The sequence below is a fragment of the Sphaerodactylus townsendi genome, linkage group LG07 (assembly GCF_021028975.2).
Source record: "Sphaerodactylus townsendi isolate TG3544 linkage group LG07, MPM_Stown_v2.3, whole genome shotgun sequence".
In the NCBI taxonomy this organism is placed as follows: domain Eukaryota; kingdom Metazoa; phylum Chordata; class Lepidosauria; order Squamata; family Sphaerodactylidae; genus Sphaerodactylus; species Sphaerodactylus townsendi.
The window spans coordinates 71,613,168-71,636,754 of record NC_059431.1 but is presented as its reverse complement, the minus strand read 5'-3'; the positions used below and the strand labels follow the sequence as shown (position 1 = coordinate 71,636,754).

General features: G+C 40.7%; 1 protein-coding gene across 3 annotated transcripts in view; it reads right to left on the bottom strand.

The window, feature by feature from the left end:
* Positions 1 to 23,587, bottom strand: part of TLE1 (TLE family member 1, transcriptional corepressor) — a 102,645-nt gene that overhangs the window by 9,529 nt on the left and 69,529 nt on the right. For all 3 annotated transcript variants that reach the window (XM_048502531.1, XM_048502532.1, XM_048502533.1), the window contains exons 12-16: positions 19,985 to 20,129; positions 16,795 to 16,985; positions 16,045 to 16,121; positions 9,114 to 9,363; positions 7,316 to 7,563 (exon numbers count right to left, since the gene is read on the bottom strand). In XM_048502531.1, coding sequence (XP_048358488.1) covers positions 7,316 to 7,563; positions 9,114 to 9,363; positions 16,045 to 16,121; positions 16,795 to 16,985; positions 19,985 to 20,129 — 911 coding nt within the window. The remainder of the gene's footprint in view (positions 1 to 7,315; positions 7,564 to 9,113; positions 9,364 to 16,044; positions 16,122 to 16,794; positions 16,986 to 19,984; positions 20,130 to 23,587) is intronic.

Below are 23,587 nucleotides of genomic sequence, written 5' to 3'. Positions count from 1 at the left end.
ATACTGTCCTCCACTCAACCTACCCCCCACCTGAAATTTGATGCCACATTCTAAATAGGGAATTATTAATATGACTGTGATGCTTTTTCCTACTTAGAGTATCTACTAACCTCCACACATTCTGGGCCACAGATGGGTCAAGCAGTGTTCACCCCCCCCCCCATCTTGACTTTTTAAAAAGATAGAGCCATGACCATTTTATATACCAGTTCTTTTCTTTCTAACCCTGCCCTTTTTAATTAGCACCTCTCACTCACACTGCACCAAGTTATTGGGGTTTGGAATTCAAACATGGTCCCATTAACACACTGCCACCATTTATTCATATCCTAATATATAATAATATATAGGTTGACATCTTAACATGTGTATGTGTGTTCTTCTTTTCCTGAGAACATACACATCCAGCTCAGAGGTTTAAACAAACAAGGAGTTAACTGTTTATGGTTTGAACATAACACTGGAGAAAATTAAGAACAGGTTGCAACATTTCTTTTCAGTCGAACTTTTGAAGCATTTCCAAATTCATACATTTGGGCTACTTCAATATAAGTTGCTGTTTTCTCAGTCACTGTTGAAAGTGCTTTTTTACCACATTTTTCACTCAACCAGTCTCACTCTTCCTCAACTGCTGTTTTTCCACTCTTCCTCTCACCAACATTTTGCCAGCTCCCTTAGGCCATTCTTAGGGAGACGAGGAATCTAACCTGCCATCAAAATAGGCAATGTATTCCAGACTCATCTTGTAGGAGACCATGAGGTTAGTGGGAGGGGACATATGCACAGCGGGTCTCCCATCCACTGGATTTGGAAAGATCTCTCTGGGAGTTTGGGTCCCACACATCTTGGGAACAAAAGAATTCGTATTTTTGTTTAGTCTAATAGCAAATAAGTTTACTTTACACTCCCCAATGTTAACTATCGGGGCAAGAACAATCCAGTTGAATTGCTATTTGTGAAGTGCCAGGGCGTTACAGCTGAGGAAGTCAGCTTAACAGTTACTGGGCCGGTTATGTGGAAAGATTGGATGGTGGCACAGTTGCAAATGACCCACTTATATACATTAGCATGGAAGGATGGCAGAGAATGATGGCAGTGCCTCCTGTTTGTTTATGTCAAACATAGCCCTGAGATTAGTTGTGGCTATATGGATGTTTTTGCTTGACATGTGACTGGTAGGTATATAAAGAGGCCTCTTGGAATATGAGCAGTTTCCTCTGAAAACAGTACTATGGTCTGTAATAGGGCCTAGATTTAGAGCAGAATGCATAGATGGTATTAGAAGTAAGCTTCTCCTTCTTCATTTTGTTGAGCACCTGACCAGTGTCGGCACTGAAGACATCTGTACCTTCAAGGGGTAGGCCTTCAAAGCTGACACAGATTTCTTGGAGAAGCACAGTGGACCTCAACCAGTAGTTTCTGTTGAAAGGCTATGGGCTGTACAGTCAGATGAATGTGTTGCCAAAGAGATCTGATGTTTGAACATATTTTATGTCCTTAAGATTAGGAGTTTTGCCAGGTTGTGTTTGTCATCAGGTAACATCTCCAGGTAGGGTGCAATGCCATTCTACAGGAAGAATTGATGACAGGCCATGTTGCATTGATAACTGGTGATTTTCAAGCCAAGGACAGAGGTGGCATAGATTTTTCTGCCTATCCTGTCTAGTTTATAGCTTTCTTGATCAACAAAGGCTGAGGGTTGAGTGCTCTTATTCTTCTCGTAGATGTGGTTTATGATCAGGTAATCAGTTTTAGGGTGTTGAGAAAGGAAAGTGCATTCTTCTTACTTGGTTCTGTATTGACTCTCAGTACACCTAGTGGTTGGTGGCACTGATGTTGAGCATACTCAAGGTCCAATCGCGATTTCCAGTATGATGTCCACTATGGGAAAGGTGACAGGTCCTGTGTTTCCTAGATTCGTAACTTTTTGGATCCATGGCCCTTGGATGTGTGCAGCATAAATTATGCACAGATCCTCGTTCTGGGAGTATACAGACTATTCTGGCATAGCATCATGGCCTGAGGGTTCAGAAGTGTAGTCTGACTTTCTGTCCTTGTAAGCAGGATGACCCTATCCAAAGGCCAGCTCAAGAGATTGAGCCTCCTTGTGTAATCTAGAAGATAGCCATCTGCTTCGGCTTCTTCAAAACCAAGGGGAGCATTTGATCTCAGCTCTCATGGTAATAGTCACACTGGATGTCTTGGTATGGCAACTAGGATGACTTAAAATACAAATCTGTCAGACCCCATTGACGTGATCTGAACAGTAAGATCCGGGGGGGGGGGGGGGGGGTTAGTTGACAACAGGGGATTTGGTTTCCAAGTCCTGTACTATACCTTCCGAGACTGAGTAGGATGAGTACAGTGAGTGACCTGATGCAAAGGGCATTCTCAGAATGCAGACTGTCTCATTAGGTTGTGAGGAACTGATTCTTTAGGGTGAGAATGACAGGGGAGACAATGACATTGACTTGGGATACTTCTCTGGGTATTTGTGTTGAGCCTTTTTATGTGGTGGATCAGACAGGCTATGCTTGGCCAAGCTATGGTTTTTTTGGCCAGGTCCAAGTTGGTCAGGTTTAGTCTCAAAGCCATTTGCACCAAAGATGCTCAGATCTGTCTATTAGTGTAAAAGGACAGGGCTGAGCTTGGATTTTATTCCTGACTGGCACCCAGTTTTTTCCCAGAGTAATGCTTTTTGGGTGGGAAGCTCTATTATGCCTTGCCTTGGGAGTAAACTGGCTACGACATTCTGACCCTTCTATACTATGCTACAAAAGGCAAGAAACAGCATGGAGAAGAGATGGAGCGCCCTCAGGCATTTTTGTGATTCAAAATGGCAGGTCTCTGTGTGTGCAGTATCTATGTGTGACTGCAGAGGTACCACAAAGATGAAAACTGATAGAGCCTCCCACCTAAAAGCTTTGCTCTGGGAAAAGGCAGAGGTACCATAAAGATGAAAACACAGAATATAATAATGTAATACAATAATTTAAAACAGTATTAAAACTATCAGAGAACCATTAGATGACCTGGCTCTATGAAGACAGTATGTAGTCAAGATTCATCCAATCACACAGTTCTTCTATGGAGCAGCATTTCTGTTTGTAGAAGAGGGGGCAGATATTTATGCAAATTCTACCCTCCCTTTTTGCCCCCTATACTTCACTAATTATCCCTTTTATTCTGGGGGCTGAACAAAAAAGTGGATTTAGTGGGCTGCAGCAGGACGGAGAAGTCGTGCTTCACAAAGTCTGAAGAAGATTTGATTCATGTAATTCAATGTTAGAACAAAGAGCCAGTCCTAGTAAGGTATCACAAGGCATTGAGTTGAAGCAGCAGCAGGGAAGGAAAGAACCTTTACAGACTGCCTAATCAAGCACAGACAAAACAGGAGATGAAATATTTATCACTGAACCCTTCTTGGCCTGCAAGTTACTGAACACACTAGTTGATTACCTATCATAGCATTTAATTCTGGGATCTCTGAAGCTAGTGAGATAACAGAACTATTTCCTCCATGCCACAGCAATGCTGGTTGATCATTCTGCCTTTCTTAAACGAGGCTGGGATTTTGCTTCTGTAATTTGCATCAGATGACTATATTTCATAGAGTTTTTGTCCAGCTGTCAGGAGACAAAGAACGGTACAACCAAGTGCAACTTAAATGGCTATAACAGACCTGTAGCTAATGAAACAGAAGACTGCAGTATGAGCCCAATGTGGGAACTTGACATAAACTGGGAGGACAAAGGCAAGGAAAGGGAAATGTAATCTTTAACAATTTTTACAATCCTTATGCATTTCATTTGCAGCTTTGTCAGGGGAAATCTTTTTTAGGGGAGATGTTACTAAAAAGAATCTGAAAGATTGACCCGGATGAAACAAAATGTGTAGGGGTTGCAAAAATTATTAAAGGTTTTGTTTCTCTTTACAGCATTTGTTTCCTTGCCTTCGTTTTGCCTTGGTGCAGCCATCTTTTAGTCATTAACTGGGAGGAAGGAAGACATTTGAGTCTTGTGAAAGTGAGAGCATGAAAGGGGAAGGACAGTGGTGGCTAAAATATAAAATCTTGGCAAAATTGTTAGGCTACCCTTCCAGTCAAACATCCATTAGATTTAGGTAAAATTGTTAAGAACATAAGAACATAAGAACATAAGAACAAGCCAGCTGGATCAGACCAAAGTCCATCTAGTCCAGCTCTCTGCTACTCGCAGTGGCCCACCAGGTGCCTTTGGGAGCTCACATGTAGGATGTGAACGCAATGGCCTTCTGCGGCTGTTGCTCCCGATCACCTGGTCTGTTAAGGCATTTGCAATCTCAGATCAAAGAGGATCAAGATTGGTAGCCATAAATCGACTTCTCCTCCATAAATCTGTCCAAGCCCCTTTTAAAGCTATCCAGGTTAGTGGCCATCACCACCTCCTGTGGCAGCATATTCCAAACACCAATCACACGTTGCATGAAGAAGTGTTTCCTTTTATTAGTCCTAATTCTTCCCCCCAGCATTTTCAATGAATGCCCCCTGGTTCTAGTATTGTGAGAAAGAGAGAAAAATTTCTCTCTGTCAACATTTTCTACCCCATGCATAATTTTGTAGACTTCAATCATATCCCCCCTCAGCCGCCGCCTCTCCTCATAGGGAAGGTGCTCCAATCCCTCAATCATCCTTGTTGCCCTTCTCTACACTTTTTCTATCTCCTCAATATCCTTTTTGAGATGCGGCGACCAGAACTGGACACAGTACTCCAAGTGCGGTCGCACCACTGCTTTATATAAGGGCATGACAATCTTTGCAGTTTTATTATCAATTCCTTTTCTAATGATCCCCAGCATAGAGTTTGCCTTTTTCACAGCTGCCATGCATTGAGTTGACATTCCCATGGAACTATCAACTAAGACGCCTAAATCCCTTTCCTGGTCTGTGATTGATAGCACTGACCCCTGTAGCGTGTATGTGAAGTTTGGATTTTTTGCCCCTATGTGCATCACTTTACATTTTGCTACATTGAACTGCATTTGCCATTTCTGAGCCCACTCACCTAATTTATCAAGGTCCGCTTGGAGCTCTTCGAAATCCTTTGTGGTTCTCACCACCCTACATAATTTGGTATCATCTGCAAACTTGGCCACCACGCTACCCACCCCTACTTCCAGGTCATTTATGAATAGGTTAAAGAGCACTGGTCCCAAAACGGATCCTTGGGGGACACCACTCCCGACATCTCTCCATTGTGAGAATTTCCCATTTACACCCACTCTTTGTTTCCTGTTTCTCAACCAGTTTTTAATCCATAGGAGGACTTCCCCTCTTATTCCTTCATTGCTGAGTTTTCTCAACAGTCTCTGGTGAGGAACTTTGTCAAAAACCTTTTGGAAATCCAAGTAGACAATGTCCACCGGTTCACCCCTGTCCACATGCCTGTTTACACCCTCAAAGAACTCTAGTAAGTTTGTAAGACAGGATTTGCCTCTGCAAAAGCCATGCTGACTCTTTCTCAGCAGGTCTTGCTTTTCCACATGTTTTATAATTTTATCTTTAATGATAGATTCTACTAATTTGCCAGGAACAGATGTCAAACTGACTGGCCAGTAATTTCCCGGGTCCCCCCTAGATCCTTTCTTAAAGATTGGTGTGACATTGGCCATCTTCCAGTCTTCAGGGATGGAGCCTGATTTCAGGGATAAGTTGCATATTAAAGTGAGAAGATCAGCAATTTCATGCTTGAGCTCTTTAAGAACACTTGGGTGAATGCAATCTGGGCCAGGGGATTTGGTAACATTTAGTTTATCAATGGCTGCCAGAACTTCTTCCTTGTCTATCACTATCTTCGCTAGTTCCTCGGATTCGCCTCCTAAGAAGCTTGGTTCAGGTGCAGGAATGTTCCTCACCTCCTCTTGGGTGAAGACAGATGCAAAGAATTCATTCAGCTTCTCTGCAATCTCCCTGCCATCTTTTAGCACACCCTTCATTCCTTTGTCATCTAACGGGCCTACCGCTTCCCTTGCTGGCTTCCTGCTTTTGATGTACTTGAAGAACTGTTTGTTGCTGGTCTTGATGTTCGCAGCCATGCGTTCCTCATAATCCTTTTTTGCCTCCCTTACAGCTAACTTGCTTCTCTTTGCCACCATTTGTGTTCCCTCTCATATTCTTCATCAGCCAAACTGGACTTCCATTTTCTAAAAGACATTTTCTTTTTTCTGATAATTTCCTCAACCTCTCTTGTTAACCATGGTGGCTTTCTTTTGGACTGGGTGCTGCCTTTTCTAACCTGCGGAACACATTCCAGCTGAGCTTTTATTACTATGTTTTTAAATAACCTCCAAGCCTCCTGGACAGTTTTGACTCTCTTGATTTTCCCTTTCAGCTTCCTGTGCACTATCCCCCTCATCTTTGAGAAATTTCCCTTTCTGAAGGCGAATGTAACTACATTAGTAGTTGTCACTTGTTCGCATGCTGAGATACTGAATCTGACAGCATTGTGGTCGCTGTTCCCTATCAGCTCAACAACACTGACTTCCTGCACCAGGTCCTGGGTCCCACATAGAATTAGATCTAGGATCACCTCTCCCCTGGTTGGTTCCACAACCATCTGCTCTAAGCCACAGTCATTTAGCATATCCAGGAATGCTCTCTCCTTACTATGACCTGAACATGCATTTTTCCAGTTTATATGGGGATAGTTAAAATCACCCATTACCACTACATTTTTGTTTTTGTTGGCCTCTCTAATTTCTTTTTCCATCTCAGAATCCTCTTGTGCACTTTGGTCAGGGGGACGATAATATATTCCTAATATTAAACTGTCCTTCACACCTGGTATTGATATCCACAGTGATTCTGTAGGGGAACCAGCTCCCCTTGCATTGTCTATTTTATGTGATACTATGCTCTCTTTGATGTAAAGGGCAACTCCACCCTCAATGCGCCCTGTCCTATCCTTCCTATAGAGCCTGTAGCCTGGTATAACAGCATCCCACTGGTTCTCCTCATTCCACCATGTCTCTGTAATGCCCACGATATCAAAGTCCTCCTTCAAAACTTTGTACTCTAGCTCCCCCATTTTTGGTCGAATGCTTCTACTATTAGCATAGAGACACCTGTATACCCTGTCTCTGTCCTTAACCTGGGATTTATGTGCTTTACCCTCAAGTCTTTTGTAGACACTATCCCTTGTCCCTTGTTCCAGTCAAACACCCATCATATCTGCCCCTCTAGCAACCGTTCATCTGGGCTCTATTGCCCTTGTCACATGAAGATGTTATCATTCCACATAGCAGCTTCACAAAGAAGCTGGCAGATTAACTAACTAACCTGACTAGAGTCTGATTGTGCAGATCCCACACGGCGATGTTCCCATCACTGCAGCAGGAGAAGCAGACCTTGGAGTCAGGGCTGATGGCTAGAGCATAGCAGGCAGGAGCGGAGGACGTCAATTCTGCTTTGATACGTGGAGTTGGAGCTGCTAGGTCCCAAATAGATAATGTGCTGGCTTCCCCACCGACAATCAGGGTGCATCCATCAGGGAGCAATTTACAGGATCGAATATAGTTATCTCTGTTCTGTAGAAATACAAACAACCTCAATTACACTTATATATATATATGTATGTATATAAAATATATATGTATAATGCTAAAGAAATTCAAGTTAAGATCTGTCTTTGAAGTATGGCAATATACTTGGTTTTCAAGATAATGGATGGTAATTCCATCTTATTACCAAATAAGTCTACCAGAGAGAACCAGAGCCAAGATAAGTTTGCTTTATATATGTACAAAGTGCAATGCACAGCTATTGCAAACTACATGAATGATTTTGACGAAGGCGCTAGGCCTTCATTGGTCAGAAGGGGCTCTCTTTAGAGAGTTTAATTATTAATCTCTCAAGTTTCACATGGAGAATAATGTTTACTGAAAAGCTAAGGAGAAAAAGATATGGGAAATATTCCAGGCCTCAGCTATTACAGGTTTTAGTCTATAAATGTACTGGCTGTCAAAATTCTCACTTTTAATAGCAACATTAGAATGGTAAAAATTCTGTAGCAGCCAAGAGGATAAAACCAACAGCAAATCATGCAGAGCTAGTAAGGAGAAAGCATTTTTCGCTGTTTTACTTCCCTTACCATAGCAGAAGGATTTTGTTATTCAAGGAGACTTTGTTCTGACCTCATGGGCAGTAATAAACAACAGTACATCCTAAAACTTAAAAAACCTGGACCAATGTGCCAGAAATGCATAATTCATACACATACATCCAGCAAAGATATTTGATATCTAGTAATGGGGTGTCAGGAGAAAAAGCCATAATAACAGCTGCAGTATATGGCTTGGTGTAACACTCCATTAAATACCTTCATAAAGATTATTGTTTTTATATGGCTTTATGGCTTCAGTACTTTTATAGCAACTGGTTTTCACATTTCTATCATCTTTATCCCACAGATTTAAAAATCACTTATTTTGACACAACAGAGTGTCAGCCAAAACTCTCTATAGTAGTGACTTGCCATAAGAAACACTGTACCATTATGAAAGTTCCAGAACTTTTATAGGTACCCTAAATTTGTTACCAAGCCCATATCTGTAGAAACATGAAGACAGGATGACAGCATACATAATACCCCATATAAATTTTATCCTTACAATGTCCATGTGAGGTAGATTAGGCTGAGAGTATATGATAGTTAGTTAACCCGCAAGCTTCATATCAGAGAGGGGAAAAGGAAATAACTAAACTAATTATCCTATTACCATTCTATTGTGATTCTGTAACTTTCCTATTCTTCAAAAAATCTAATATAAAAATAAGATTTTCATCCAACTTGCCATGCACAGTAAAATATTATTTGTTTTAAAAAAATGTGGACAAGTTGAAGAGGCTGAGAATAACCATGCAACATTTTGACAAACCAAAAAGAAGGAAGACATAAAATGTTGTGATACATAAAAGTAAAAACTTGATTTGTTTGCAGTTGCCTTGCAAGACTAGTAGAAGAGCTGTTAGTCTTTAATGTGCCACTGGACTTCTGTTTTGCAGTAGAATCTTGACCAAGTATCTGCACTGGATGCAAAATAAAATGTTACAATGCACAAGGGTCCTATTTACCTACCAGACAGTCCAGCTGAGAAACAGGACTCTTGTTGCCAGGTTGGCTTATATCCCAGACTTTGACGCATCCCTTCCCACCAGTATATACATGTCTTGTTGGGTTGCTGATAGTAACTGCACAAACCACTTCACCATGATTCAAGGTGTTGATTTGGCGAGCATGGCGAGGTATTCCTGGTCCAATGAGTGCATCAGGAGGAAAAGGTACTGGTTGCATCTGACCATCTGCAGTGACGTGAAAGGAGTAAGCTCTGTTTCAGAAGAAAGAAAAGGAGTTTCAAAAAGGACTAATCAAATGTTTCAATTACAAAATCATATATGTGGTCTAACTCATATATGGGGTTGGAGCCCATGTGATGTTTCTGCTGTCAGAAAGGTTTCTGTTCATAGAGTATTACTTTCTTGACTATTCTCTTCTGCTGCATCCCCCAATCCTCCCCCCAATGCTGTTTCCAGGAGAAGTGTTTATCGAATGCAACAAGAGCAAAAGGTGAAAAATATGCTCCATGGGGTCCAAGCCATCATGAGCAGCAGTACAGAAATGCCATGCATGGAATAGCTGATCCCATCCGAAGAAAGCTAATAATCTGTTCAGAAATAGAGACATAGTTATTTGTCACAGCATCACCCGTAGCCTTCAGGCCTGAATCTGGGGAAATAATCATGTCACCTACCCCACTAAAGTGATTCAGTTCCTTCAAAGGCAACCAGTAATGTATAAACAGATGCTTTTAAAGAAAACAAATCAATAGACAGAAATGCTAATAACAAAAGCAGTGAAACTACTGTATAAAATACTAAACAAAAGAAAAGTAACATGGCAAAAAGTATTTTTAAAGGTCTATAATCCACAAATACATATCAAATTGAAAAAGAAATTGTCACCAGACCACAAAGTCTAAAGGTAGAGAAATACAAATACAGAGTAATTGGTGGCCACCAAGGGTCTCTAAACACAGGCTAGTAAGAATCAAAGTGCTGGCAGCATCAGAAGAATCTTTCATCTTGAAGGATTTAAATTAATAAAACTAATATCAGTACAACCCCTCTTATTTGAATACACGCTTGATTTACTTTTTAACTTCACATCTGCCAATGAAGAGCACTATATACAACTGAACATGGATACATGCCTATGTTTATCTAGAGGTATGGTGCCATGACTTCAGTGAGAATATGGATGTACTTTGTGATCTGTTTACTAAATAATGGGTTTATAGATGTCAATTCTTAAAGAGGAATTAGGGCCACATGCTTCAACACTAACTTTCTGCTCCCCCAAGTTAATACCTTTGCAGTGATTCACATCTGATGCCAGAACCTGCTGATTTATCTTGGGGCATATACATTTTAAGGGGAGTAATTTGATTCAAAGTCCCAAAGATATCCAGAGAGGAATTTTAAAAGCCATGGAACCAGAGTCAAATGGCGCACTCTCCCTGTCCCCTTCTGTACTGTATTTTCACTTAATTACTTTTCTCTCATTTGATAGATTATCTCTGTAGGACATTGATTCTGTAATTTAGTTAATTAGTTTGCTCTTCCTTCCTTTTTAACTGAAGAGAAAACAGCCAGGTAGCTGCCAGTCTGGCCACACAAAAACAATTAGCTTTCCTATCAACAACAATGGATATACAATTAGCTTTCCTATCAATAACAATGGCTTGGAGCATTTTAATTAAATGATACTTGTTACTTTAGGTCTTTCTACATCTTTTGCAAAACTCAAATGATCACAGGCCACTTTATCATACAAATGTATTTGCCAGAAAGCTGGATTCACACACATTACTGAAATCAGATGTGTCAGAAAAAATTACCATGTGCTATTGCTAGACACAAAAGCAGAGGTGAAATGTAGGCTTTAGAAGGCTTTGATTAAAAAACCACAATTGCAGTGATGTGTCAAAGCAGTGCAAGTCCTGCTGAAAACAATTCCCTGCATCTAACACCAATGTGAAAAATATGTACCTGAAATACACTCTATGTGCACCCCTTTTCTCCCAACTGAGTTAGTTAGGCAGATGACAATAACAAATATATAAACAAAAATGATACTCAAATTAACTAAAACAATTAAAACCATATAATTAAAGCAGTTGGCCGAGAGTCAGTTCACGTTCTCCCATGGGGACTTTTAAACAATCCTGTCTTATAGCCACACAAATAGGCCCCAAGGGTAGAGGCCAGCTTCAACCCTTCTGGGAGTTGTTCCATAGAACTGGGGCAGCAACATAAAATCCTGGGCCATCACAGATGATATTCATGAGTGCAAGGGAACTATAGCAGGGAGTGCCTAAGGTACAAATTTTTTGTTAAACAGAATTATCTGAAAGACACTCTACATTTAATCATCCATAGCCACTAAAAGCTTGATTTATGTGTTGAAATAATGCACACAGTTTCTCCTAAAATTAAGAACATAAGAACTAGCCTGCTGGTCAGATCAGAGTCCATCTAGTCCAGCACTCTGCTACTCATAGTGGCCCACCAGGTGCCTTTGGGAGCTCACATGCAGGATGTGAAACCAATAGCCCGCTGCTGCTCCTGAGCACCTGGTCTGCTAAGGCATTTGCAATCTGAGATCAAGGAGGATCAAGATTGGTAGCCATAGATCAACTTCTCCTCCATAAATTTGTCCAAGCCCTTTTTAAAGCTATCAAGGTTAGTGGCCATCACCACCTCCTGTGGCAGCATATTCCAAACACCAATCACACGTTGCATGAAGAAGTGTTTCCTTTTATTAGTCCTAATTCTTCCCCCCAGCATTTTCAATGGATGCCCCCTGGTTCTAGTATTGCGAGAAAGAGAGAAAAATTTCTCTCTGTCAACATTTTCTACCCCATGCATAATTTTATAGACTTCCATCATATCCCCCCTCAGATGTCTCCTCTCCAAACTAAAGAGTCCAAAACACTGCAGCCTCTCCTCATAAGGAAGGTGCTCCAATCCTTCAATCATCCTCGTTGCCCTTCTCTGCACTTTTTCTATCACTTTGATATCCTTTTTGAGATGTGGAGACCAGAACTGAACACAGTACTCCAAGTGCGGTTGCACCACGGGTTTATATAAGGGCATGACAATCCTTGCAGTTTTATTATCAACTCCTTTCCTAATGATCCCCAGCATAGAGTTTGCCTTTTTCACAGGTGCCATGCATTGAGTTGACATTCCCATGGAACTATCAACTAAGACGCCCAAATCCCTTTCCTGGTCTGTGATTGATAGCACTGACCCCTGTAGCGTGTATGTGAAGTTTGGATTTTTTGCCCCTATGTGCATCACTTTGCATTTTGCTACATTGAACTGCATTTGCCATTTCTTAGCCCACTCACCTAATTTATCAAGGTCCGCTTGGAGCTCTTCGCAATCCTTTGTAGTTCTCATCACCCTACATAATTTGGTATCATCTGCAAACTTGGCCACCACGCTACCCACCCCTACTTCCAGGTCATTTATGAATAGGTTAAAGACACTGGTTCCAAAACGGATCCTTGGGGGACACCACTCCCTACATCTCTCCATTGTGAGAACTTCCCATTTATACCCACCCTTTGTTTCCTGTTCCTCAACCAGTTTTTAATCCATAGGAGGACTTCCCCTCTTATTCCTTCATTGCTGAGTTTTCTCAACAGTCTCTGGTGAGGAACTTTGTCAAAAGCCTTTTGGAAATCCAAGTAGACAATGGCTACTGGTTCCCCCTTATCCACATGCCTGTTTACACCCTCAAAGAATTCTTGTAAGTTTGTAAGACAAGACTTGCCTTTGCAAAAGCCATGCTGACTCTTCCTCAGCAGGTCTTGCTTTTCTACATGTTTTATAATTTTATCTTTAATGATAGATTCTACTAATTTACCAGGAACAGATGTCAAACTGACTGGCCAGTAATTTCCTGGGTCTCCCCTAGACCCTTTCTTAAAGATTGGTGTGACATTGGCCATCTTCCAGTCTTCAGGGATGGAGGCAGATTTCGGGGATAAGTTGCATATTAAAGTGAGAACATCAGCAACTTCATGCTTGAGCTCTTTAAGAACTCTTGGATGAATGCAATCTGGGCCAGGGGATTTGGTAGCATTTAGTTTATCAATGGCTGCCAGAACTTCTTCCTTGTCTACCACTATCTTCGCTAGTTCCTCGGATTCACCTCCTAAGAAGCTTGGTTCAGGTGCAGGAATTTTCCTCACCTCCTCTTGGGTGAAGACAGATGCAAAGAATTCATTCAGCTTCCCTGCAATCTCCCTGTCATCTTTTAGCACACCTTTTGTTTCTTCGTCATCTAATGGGCCTACCGCTTCCCTAGCTGGCTTCCTGCTTTTGATGTACTTGAAGAACTGTTTGTTGCTGGTCTTGATGTTCGCAGCCATGCACTCCTCATAATCCTTTTTTGCCTCCCTTACAGCTAACTTGCTTCTCTTTTGGCACACTTGAGCTGCAGCCCTGTGGACAACACACATGAGACTATATAAACCCAAACAGCTGGTTTGACAACAGCTTGGGCATTAATAATATGTGTAAATAGGGAAAGGACAATCATCACACAGTTAATACCTAAGTATATCATTGGTGTTGAAAGTCACTCAGGCAGCCCCATCCAAACTCAGTGGTGGCAGGCCGGCTGCCCTGGCCCTCCCATGGAGACTTCCCAGTGGAGTGGGAAGGCTTGAATAGTAAAATAGCCTTGCCACAGCCGAGAAGCCCCCATTGGGCTAAATGGACTTGCATGTCCAAAGCCCAGGCCGTAACGCCAGCAAAAGTCACAAGGGAGCTGACTAATGTTTGCTCCTCCCCTGATCATGCCCCCAGCCCCCCTGCTATGCTGGCAGCAGGGGTCCTGAGACACTGGTGTGGCATCCAGCGCTGCGCCCTAGCATTAGGGAAAGCAGTGGTGGCCACATACCAGTGGAATGGTCCCTCAATTGGGGCAACTGCCCCGGTGAGGGCAAATCCACTGGCACGGTCAGGTGCCACTCCCACGTGCATATCCCCCCTCCCTTTGGATTGGGCTGTTAGAATTTTAAAGAGAGGAAGCCTTTTAACATGGGTTATTTTTAAAAAATGGTTATGGACCTTGGATTCTGTTGGCATGTTATTCAAATGGTGGCGAAGCAATAAGAAACTGGTTATCCACAGGGAGTTCAAAAGACAAAAAGGGCAAAAAGGAGAGGCTGATTAATTATTTAAAAATGCAACTAGTTCTTATTGTTATGAACTTATTCAGAAAGAACTAGTATGCATTGTTAAGCGTGCACACAAACACATTCCAAGAGTTGCTGTACATAAGAGATAATGTAACACTAGTCAACTGAAACATGAAGACTTTCTGGAAAGGGAAGAGAAATCTCCCCTTTTCTAAGAAAAGGATATACAGCTTGGATGCTGCATCCCATTTACAAAATAAATTCAATGTGACATCTCGATTTGTGTGCATGAAAGAAACTAGCTTTCAAACTGAAGCTGAAAACTCTCCTGCTGTCAATATGAATCTGCAGCAGACGGCACATTATCTGAACTCCTACACCAGAATTTTTCAATAGACTTATCTATCACAGATAAGGATATACCATCAGAAAGTTGCTATGGGTAACTGAAGACATCCCACTGCCTTGGGGTGATCATGCATAGCGTCAGTCTAGTTTCAAAGGCAAATAATGAAAGGAGATCAACTCAGCACCCAGGATTCTCAAAGTTTATCTTGTCTATTTATATAATACACACAGGCTAAAATGCAAGGTGCTTCCAGCTAAGGGGACAGAGGAAGTAGCCGAGAACACCAGGTAGTCTGAGGGAAGATGATTTATGAAGTAAAATTAAGCAATGATGGCTAGAAGAAAGTATCCATGTGACACAGAGCCTTCCAAGACACAGGTATCCCTGTGTCCTAGTTGCCATCGCCTCTGCTTTCTGGTTCATAAGACTGTGCCATGAAGACTTTTGCAGACCTCTTCCCACAACCACACAGCCAGAAAACGACTATTTTAAAATAATGAATATTAACAAAATACAGACTCTCAGGATATAAAGATTCACACAAGTACCACATTAAACCGTTAGCTATAGCAGCAGAGAACACAGCTCAGGCAAGTCCTGTTTTAATACTTTCAAGGCTGGTGAATACTTGGCTGGAGGCATTCCACCATGCACCATGAACAAGTACCATGCAAGTGCAGCAACCGGTAATAGATGTGGATCTTACGTCTTGGTTTTCATTCCAATCCTTAATGCTACAAAGATGGGCTTGAACAAATATGGGTAATGTCTGATAGAAGCTCATAAGTCAGAAGGGAAACTGAGCAGGCTTCAGAGACATCCCATTTTGCCCTTCTCTAATATTAGCAGAAAGAGAATTATGCAACAAACTAACTTCAGTTTTAAAACACTACAAAAATAAGCAATAAACTACAGAAGTCTACCCACAATTGCTGTTTTCAGATCGCTTTGGAACTAATATAAGTTATTTCCTGGTACAATAACAAATGCATATGAAATGAACAAAGCCCATTTATGCTTTCTGAAACCTACAAATAAACAAGCTTCGGGTCTGGTTAAAATCAAAAGCAGAGACTTCTCGCACTACCTCCAGTAGGGTAGTTTTTTTTCCATTAGAGTTCTATTTTCTACACTTCTAGTGAAAAATGGGAAAAGATCTTGGGCTAAATAAGAAAGGTGGAATGAAATTACTTTAAAATAAATAAATCTTGCTAATACCTTCTTACTATTAGCAACTAATGGTATGTACTACTGATAAGTGTAGTATAAAAATGCTAAGCTTCTATAATGCTGATACTTAAAACTCTACCTTATCAGTAGAAAACTGTCACATCTCTGGAAAAACTCAGCATACCATTACCTCAGGATTTCTCAATGGATGATATAAAGTAAACAAATGTGCTTTGGCTAATTCAAACTTAGCGGCTATGTCAGAAATTACTTACGGTTTTCCTCCAGGGATTCCAGCCAAATTTGGAGGGATCCCAGGTACTCTCATATGAGGAGGAGGGTCAAATCCAACCTGAAAATGAAAAATGAAGACATCTTAAATCTTATGATTCAGGAAGAAGTTCCACCCTGCCCAGCTTCTCAGTCAGAAGCCCTGCTGGACAAGAACTCCACAAGCCTCCTCTATTTTCTAAAAACATTTGATATGTGCTAGTAAAGATGTTGATGGGCCCCATCCACAGATGTGATGGCTAAATTGCTCCTCAATTTATAATATAAATGTAAATTATAAATGTAAGCATTCACATTGTAATTTGCCTTTATTACAGAGCAAAGGATATATAGTGACCAATACCTGAGCAGGAAAATCTAATTCAAATGCAAATAAATAAATAAAAGCCTCTTGCCCTACAACTTAAGATGCTCCTTAAGCATATGCACTTACATCCTCACAAGAACCAACATAAGCCAATAAAACAACATGTTGCTTCCAAACTACTTTCTTAATGTAAAATTAGAATTGTGCATCTCAATGAAATAAACAAGAAGGATGCTTACAAAAAGACAAGACCTACTAAATACTACACTGATATCCTTCACTATCAAATGGGTAACTAAACACTAACAGGTAGCAACCTGTACTGGAACACTAAAGCCTCTAGTGTTAATACATAATGGGAATTTGACAATGGTACATGAAGTATGCACATGTCTCTCAGTGAACCAAGTACACAAAGCAAGCCTACCATAGGCGACCGTCCGTACGCAACCACAGCGGCTGCAGCTGCAGCAGCACTCATCTGCGGGGACATGTTGTGTAGACTTGCATATGCTGCGCCTGGACTGGTCAGCTCTCCATTCATGCCAGCATGAGGTACCATTCCAAATGGGGCAGGATATGGTCCTGGCACAGCCAAAGGTGTTCTCAAACCAGCAGCTGCAGTTCAATGAGATAATGCATGTATGCTGGTCACTTGTTTCTTTGCACCTCTCAAAACAAGTCAAGAGCATATGATAGTTCCAGGTGGACAGTTCTACAAAACCCGGTTACTCTTTTCCACATGATTTAATTTAATCAAGAGTCTTTCTTTTTACAACCAGATTTCTGAAAGCAGGTTTTGAGGTATCAAAAGAAATATAAACAGACATAACTGAACTGAAAAGAAAATTAATCCTACCCTAGTCCAGGACATAGCAAATATTTCCATCCCATAATTTCAGTGTCCACATGCCCAAAGTTTAATTGGTGACCTTAAAATGAAAAACCTTTTAGACAGAAGTCTTACCAGCTTTGAACTATGGGTAGTTCAACAAAAGGAACGATCCTTAGATTTTATCCAATGCTTGGACAAAAATACTGGTTCAAAAATCCATTCTATGTAAAAATATGTGTTAAAAATTTTTTTTAAAGAATTAAAAGACAATATATGGGTTAACCTGCTCAATTACACATTTCAAAACTGCTTCCTATGAACATGAATGTACCACATATATACTAGAGAACACTTAACATTGGATGGGGAGAAAGCAGGAAGGTGGCCAAGAGCAGCTAAATAAGAACTGTCTGAGCTTGCTCGCCTCTGGTTATGTACCCTGACAGGTGGATGATGGCAGCTGAGTATGATCTGGTTGAGTTTGTTCTATTCTGCGCACATGAAAGGCCTTGTTGTGCCTTAGGTATGCCAACTGTGGCCTGGGAAATTCCTGTAGATTTCAGGTGGTGCATTTGGAAGAGGGAGCTTGGTAAGAGGTTTCTATGATAATACTATACAGTCTATCCCCCAAAGCTGCCATTTTCTCCAGGGTGACTGATCTACACTGCCTGGAGATCAGCAGTAATTCCAGGAGTATTCTAGGCCCCACCAGGAGGATAGCAATCCTAGTATACACAGAGGCATGAGCCAAAGGGTTGGGATTGTAGCACAAACCTAGGTAGTATTTCTGCTGGGGCAGTGAGAAAGAAATGGTCAACCTGCTTTACACCCAGAAACTTTCCTGTTTGTTCCTATTTTTTTTTTACTGTATGCCATTGTACTTAAAAAGTTTGCCGCCATGGAGAATTTTTTTAAAAATTGCTTCTAAAAATAGCACCAGCCTGGGAAAGTATCTGCCTATTTGCTCTGCTCAGCCTTGTCAGAGCCTAGTGGTTGCAATGCAGAACTTCATTAAAATATATTCACTGAGTACAGGATGATTCTAACTCCATGGAGCCTTCAAGCTCCATGGGCACCAAAAATTTTATACTTCCAGTTCCCCGCATCAGAAGTCCTGTGACTGATATGTTAAAATTCTGCTTCTCTAGTTATATATTGCAACATTCTGTATACTACTGAGGAATTTAAGTGTAATCTGTCAGCCTGTACTGAACTATGTTATGCAAACAAATAAAATAATATTTAAAAACAAAGGCTACATCCTTTGTGTGTAAATGTAATGAGGACTGTAAATGAGGACTGTAATTTGCCTAGTTCTCCCTTATTGCTTTCATTAATCCCTATGCAATTCACCTCATGATTTATGGGGGGCGTGTGTGTGTGTGTGTGTGTGAGAGAGAGAGAGAGAATAGCACTCTACCAGTTAGTCCTGAATGTCATTTTGCATTTGTCATGATGTACAGTTCAAGAAAAAAAAATGCTGCCTAAGAGAACCTAAAAAAGTGATGAATACTTGTTGAACATCCACCACATATGGAAGAATGATCCAGGTTTTTCTTGACATTTCCAGCATGTATTCTTATATTTTTAATCTATTTTCTGGTTATTTTCTGGGCTATATACCATCTGTAAAACATCTTATACCAATTTTCTTTCAGCAATTGGCTAGTAGTAAAAATTAATATTTCTTGTCCATAGAGTTTCCCACTGCTGAAAGCTGATCTCTTCTTGAAAGTCCTGCATCCATTTTATCAAACAATTCTTAACTTGTTCCGTTCCTTTTGTTCCGTTTCTGAATCACATTTAAGTAATATCTTATAGATTCTTCCCATTAAGGGTTGTTTCCACTGATCAATTTTTCAAATTCTGACATTTATTTCAGGACACCTGACATTTTTAAATTTCTCCTTAGTCTTGAAGCAGTTTAGAAATATATCATTCATTGAACATGTTTCCATTCTTCCTTAATCTCTTGCCAATATTTAATTTTTCCTTGAATAATAATAGTTTTTTTAATACAATATAAAATCATCATTCTTTTGGGTGGTCACATAATAATAAGCTTCTAAAGAGGACATCAAAGGTGAAGTTGGAATGATTAAATGTTTGTGTGTCTTTACCCATATTCCAAACAAGATTAAGAAATTGGATATTAAGCCACAGAAGTGCAAAAAATATTAAAGATCAAATTTCAAATGAACCCTAAAGTTATGTTGTTGGGTATTCTAGCAAAAAACTCATCAAAGTAGCAACAAAAACTACTTCTAATATCTAATAACTGCAGCAAGGATTACCGTTGCCTCCATCTGGAAAGTGGACAGAGCTCCCACTCAAGAGAATTGAGAGGATAAAACAAGGGAGTATTATTGCATGGCAAAACTAACACATTTTGTGAACAGAAAACCAGGATCAAGAATTCAGAAAAAAATGGGCGTCCTATTCTGAGTATAATAAAAGTTGTTATTATGATTTCAAAGTATAAGTGCATAAATGTAAGCATATATTTTAATAGGTACAGATATTGATACTCATTTTCAAATTTATTAATTATATGATTACAGAAAAGATTGGGCAAATTTATGATTTTTTAAAATCTTAGATTGTACTTTATGTTCCTTTAATATAACAGATAATCAGTGCAGATCCATCTATTGTGTGTTTTTATACTTATTACCTATTCCCTGTATTCTTTTTTGTTGTTGCTTTGTTAACAATATTTTGTGAAAAATTTATACATTTTATTTTTTAAAAAAGTGATGAATACTAACAAAAGATACATTACCAGCTTGATTGACTAGAGGGTCCATTGTTGGAGGTTTGCCAAGACCTGCACGAAGTCCTGGCGTAGCGCTCGTTCCTGGGGTTGGCATATCACTTCGTGGAGTTGGTGTGCTAGACTTCAGAACAGGTGTGCTGGCTTTTTCATGCTGTAAGCAAATTAAAAATTTATTATTTTAAAACATTTATGCTGCCTCTCCAGTGATCCCTATCCAACACAGCTTACAAAATAAAACATAATAAAAACATAAAACATTATTAATTATTGTTATACTTAAGCAAAACCATAATATATAATTTATAAAAATACAGTTGAGGTGCAAAGTTACTTATAATCTGCTTTTCCACTCAAGTTACATAAAATTCAAGTGAAGTTTACAGAATTTACCTTAAAGTTTGCTTCAGATGCCAGGTCACCATAGTGCCCAAAAATATCATTGTGGTATTTTCAGCAATTATTTTATTGCAATATCTGTTGATGGTCCTCAGAAGTATGAAGTTTATCATTTCACATCAGAATGTTTTGTTGTATGACATGAAAATGAATGTGCATGAAATTCTTGTCACTGCTTCTGTATCTGTTAACTTCACACCATTCAGTGGAGACAGATGACTCATTTCTTAACCAGTTGGTTGGTATACTGCCTCCAACATATAATTCAATTGTGCTTTTAAATGTAATAATGGAATTTTTAAAAACTGCAGTGAAGTCAGCCCCTAGGTTAGAGATTAGCTTTTTGCTTTGGTGGTAACTATCAGCAGTTGGTGGTGGAAAATGCCATCAGCCAATTTAGAGTGACCCTGTAGGGTTTGCAATGCAAGAGATTAACGGAGGTGGTTTGTCATTGCCTGCCTCTGCTTAACAACCCTCAACTTCTTGCAGCCTGGCTTGGGTGAGTCATACAAGTTCTGTGGTATCAAGCTGCCCAGTGGTTGCTGCCAGACCAGGCCTCAGTGAATCTTCACTTAAAAGCCAAAGCAACCCTGAAATGGGTCCTTCCTCTTTCATGCCCTTTACTGACAGATCAGATTATTGTAATGCATTTTACATGGAACTGCTTTTGAAAATTGTGTGGAAACCTCAGCTAATCCAAGATGTAGCAACTAAGCTACTGTCAGGGTTGGGATACAGGAATCATCCCAGTACTGAAAGATCTGCAATGACTGCCCATTTGTTTCTGGGCACAATTCAGAGAGCTGGCTCTTGCCCATAAAGTCCTAAATAGGTAGAGGTCAGGATACTTGAAGGACTGCCTCCTCTTTTATTGTCTAACCTGCCAGGTGAAATCTGCCTCACAAGTCCTCTGTACCCCTGTATTCAGAGGTGAGGTGTAACAACCAGAAACAGGGCTTTTTCGGTGGTGGTTCTTCACCCATAGAATTGTCAGGATATTGAAAATTGCAAGGTGGTCATATGCTGGTCTAGAATGACTGGAATGTAACAGTCAGCAGAATTGTAAAGGTCGGAGCCTCTCTGTCTGGGTCTGCAGTGATTGGCATGTAACAGTCAGCAGAATTGTAAAGGTCGGAGCCTCTCTGTCTGGGTCTGCAGTGATTGGCATGTAACAGTCAGCAGAAGTGAAAAGGTCACAGGCCAGGATGATTAGATCATCTAGCTAATGATTTGCTGGACAAAACTATATAAGAAGACTGCATACCCAATTCAGTACCTCTCCTTCACCTTCAGGTTCGGGCTCAGATTGTTGTCAGAGTAGTGAGTGGATAGTTATTGTTATTTTTGTTCCTTTGAGAAACAAGAGATAAAGTATTCCTGTTGGAACTAAATCTACTGTCTGAGTGTTTCTTTTTCTTATACTGCAAGCAGTTACCTCCTGTTCTAGCAAGGGTGAGTTGGCACCTAGTCCTTCCGCTGTGCACTAGGCCAACAATTTGGTTATGGGCCCAGTATCCTAACCACTGAAGCTAGAGAGTGTCGAGGCAGTGTGACACGATGACATCCACCGTGTGCAGTTTGCCTTTTGAACGGCCGACTGCAGGGAACTACTCAGCATGGAGTGTGAAAATGCAGAGCTTTCATACGTAGCATTTAGTGGGCTGTAGTCGACCCCAATCGGAACTCCAGGCACAGCAGCAGAGCAGAGGGCAGATGCCAGAGCCATGCATTCATAATGTTGGCTGTGGAAAACTCCCAGCTCATCTATATCTAATGGCCAAGGATGAAGGCTTCTGACTGCTGGAAGGTGTTGAAGGACCTGTACCAGACGACTGCTGGTTCCAAGGTAATCTTGACCAGACGCTTATACAATTTGAAGCTGAAAAGGAGGTGGAAAATGTGGCCAACCATGTCCAACAGCCGCATTAACTATTCGGTCGAAGCTGGAAGACAGAGGCATGACTTTCACTGAACAGTTAGGGCCTATATTGTACTATCTTCCCTAGACGACAGCTGGGACAATTTTGTCTATAGTATGCAGAGCATAAAGGAAGATGATTTGACTCTAGACTATGTGACTGCACGGCTTCTGGAGCTCCAGAAACAAAGAGAGTTTTGCCTTGAAGCCACAGCCAGAGAGAAGCCTGCTGTTTCCAGAGGCAAAAGTGAAACCCAGCTTTCCCTGAACTGTCCAAGGTCATATGCAGTTCGGCTAAAGAGCCTTGTGGCTCTTACTAATCATCTTCTCCTAGAGAATGCCCACAGAAGGGGAGAAGAAGGCCAGCTAAAGGACAACGGGAAGAGGAAAGAAGGAGCACTACTTGACGGCATTAAGGAGAACCGGATGTCCAGAGAAACTAACTCCATCTGGCTCTTCCTTGGACTTTGCCTGCTCAGAGCATGTCGTAAATGCTCATCACCTATTGACTGAGGAGTCCAAGGCAAGTGTGAAGCATGTCAGCTTGGCCGATGGATCACCAGCTGCTGTTACGCTGCAAGGAACTGCATCCACAACATGCCTAGGTAAAACGTTGCAAAATGTGTTGTGTGTTCCTGGACTTGATTTTTGTTTGTTGAGCCTCCCAATTTTAGCTGAACAAGCGTACAAAACTATATTTGATAGACAGGGTTGTACAGCATGGCAGAATGACATAGAGTGTGCAAAAGGTACACTCTGCGACAAAATGTATGTTATGACTGATAAAGGGCAAAATGAAAATGTAATGAATGTTTCAAGTCTAGCTAATAAGCCTATGCATAGATGATTGTGTGCACTATCTTCACAGAGTCCTAGGATGTTTTGCCACCATCAAGCAGTTGGCAAAAGAATGTGATTTGAATGTCAAGCATTGCAAAGCATTAATAGACTATTCAGTTTGTAGTGGGTTAAGGTGAAACTTATCCAATCCCCAAAAGAGTTACAGACAAATGGAAAGCACCATTTGAACTAGTCCATGCAGACTTAGCTGGTCCTTTTCCAATCAAGCTTAAGTGCACGATATATATTTCTGCTGATTGATGATTATAGCAGATATTCTTACTGCTTGCTGTTGAAATCTAAGGATGAAGCCTTTACAAGGTTTAAGGAATGGGTCTCAATGATTGAACGGAGGTTCCCTCACAAGGTGGCTTGCCTGCAATCTGACAGAGGCGGTGAGTTCATGGGGAACAAATTACAAAACAGGGCTGACACAAACAGGTATAAGCCACAGG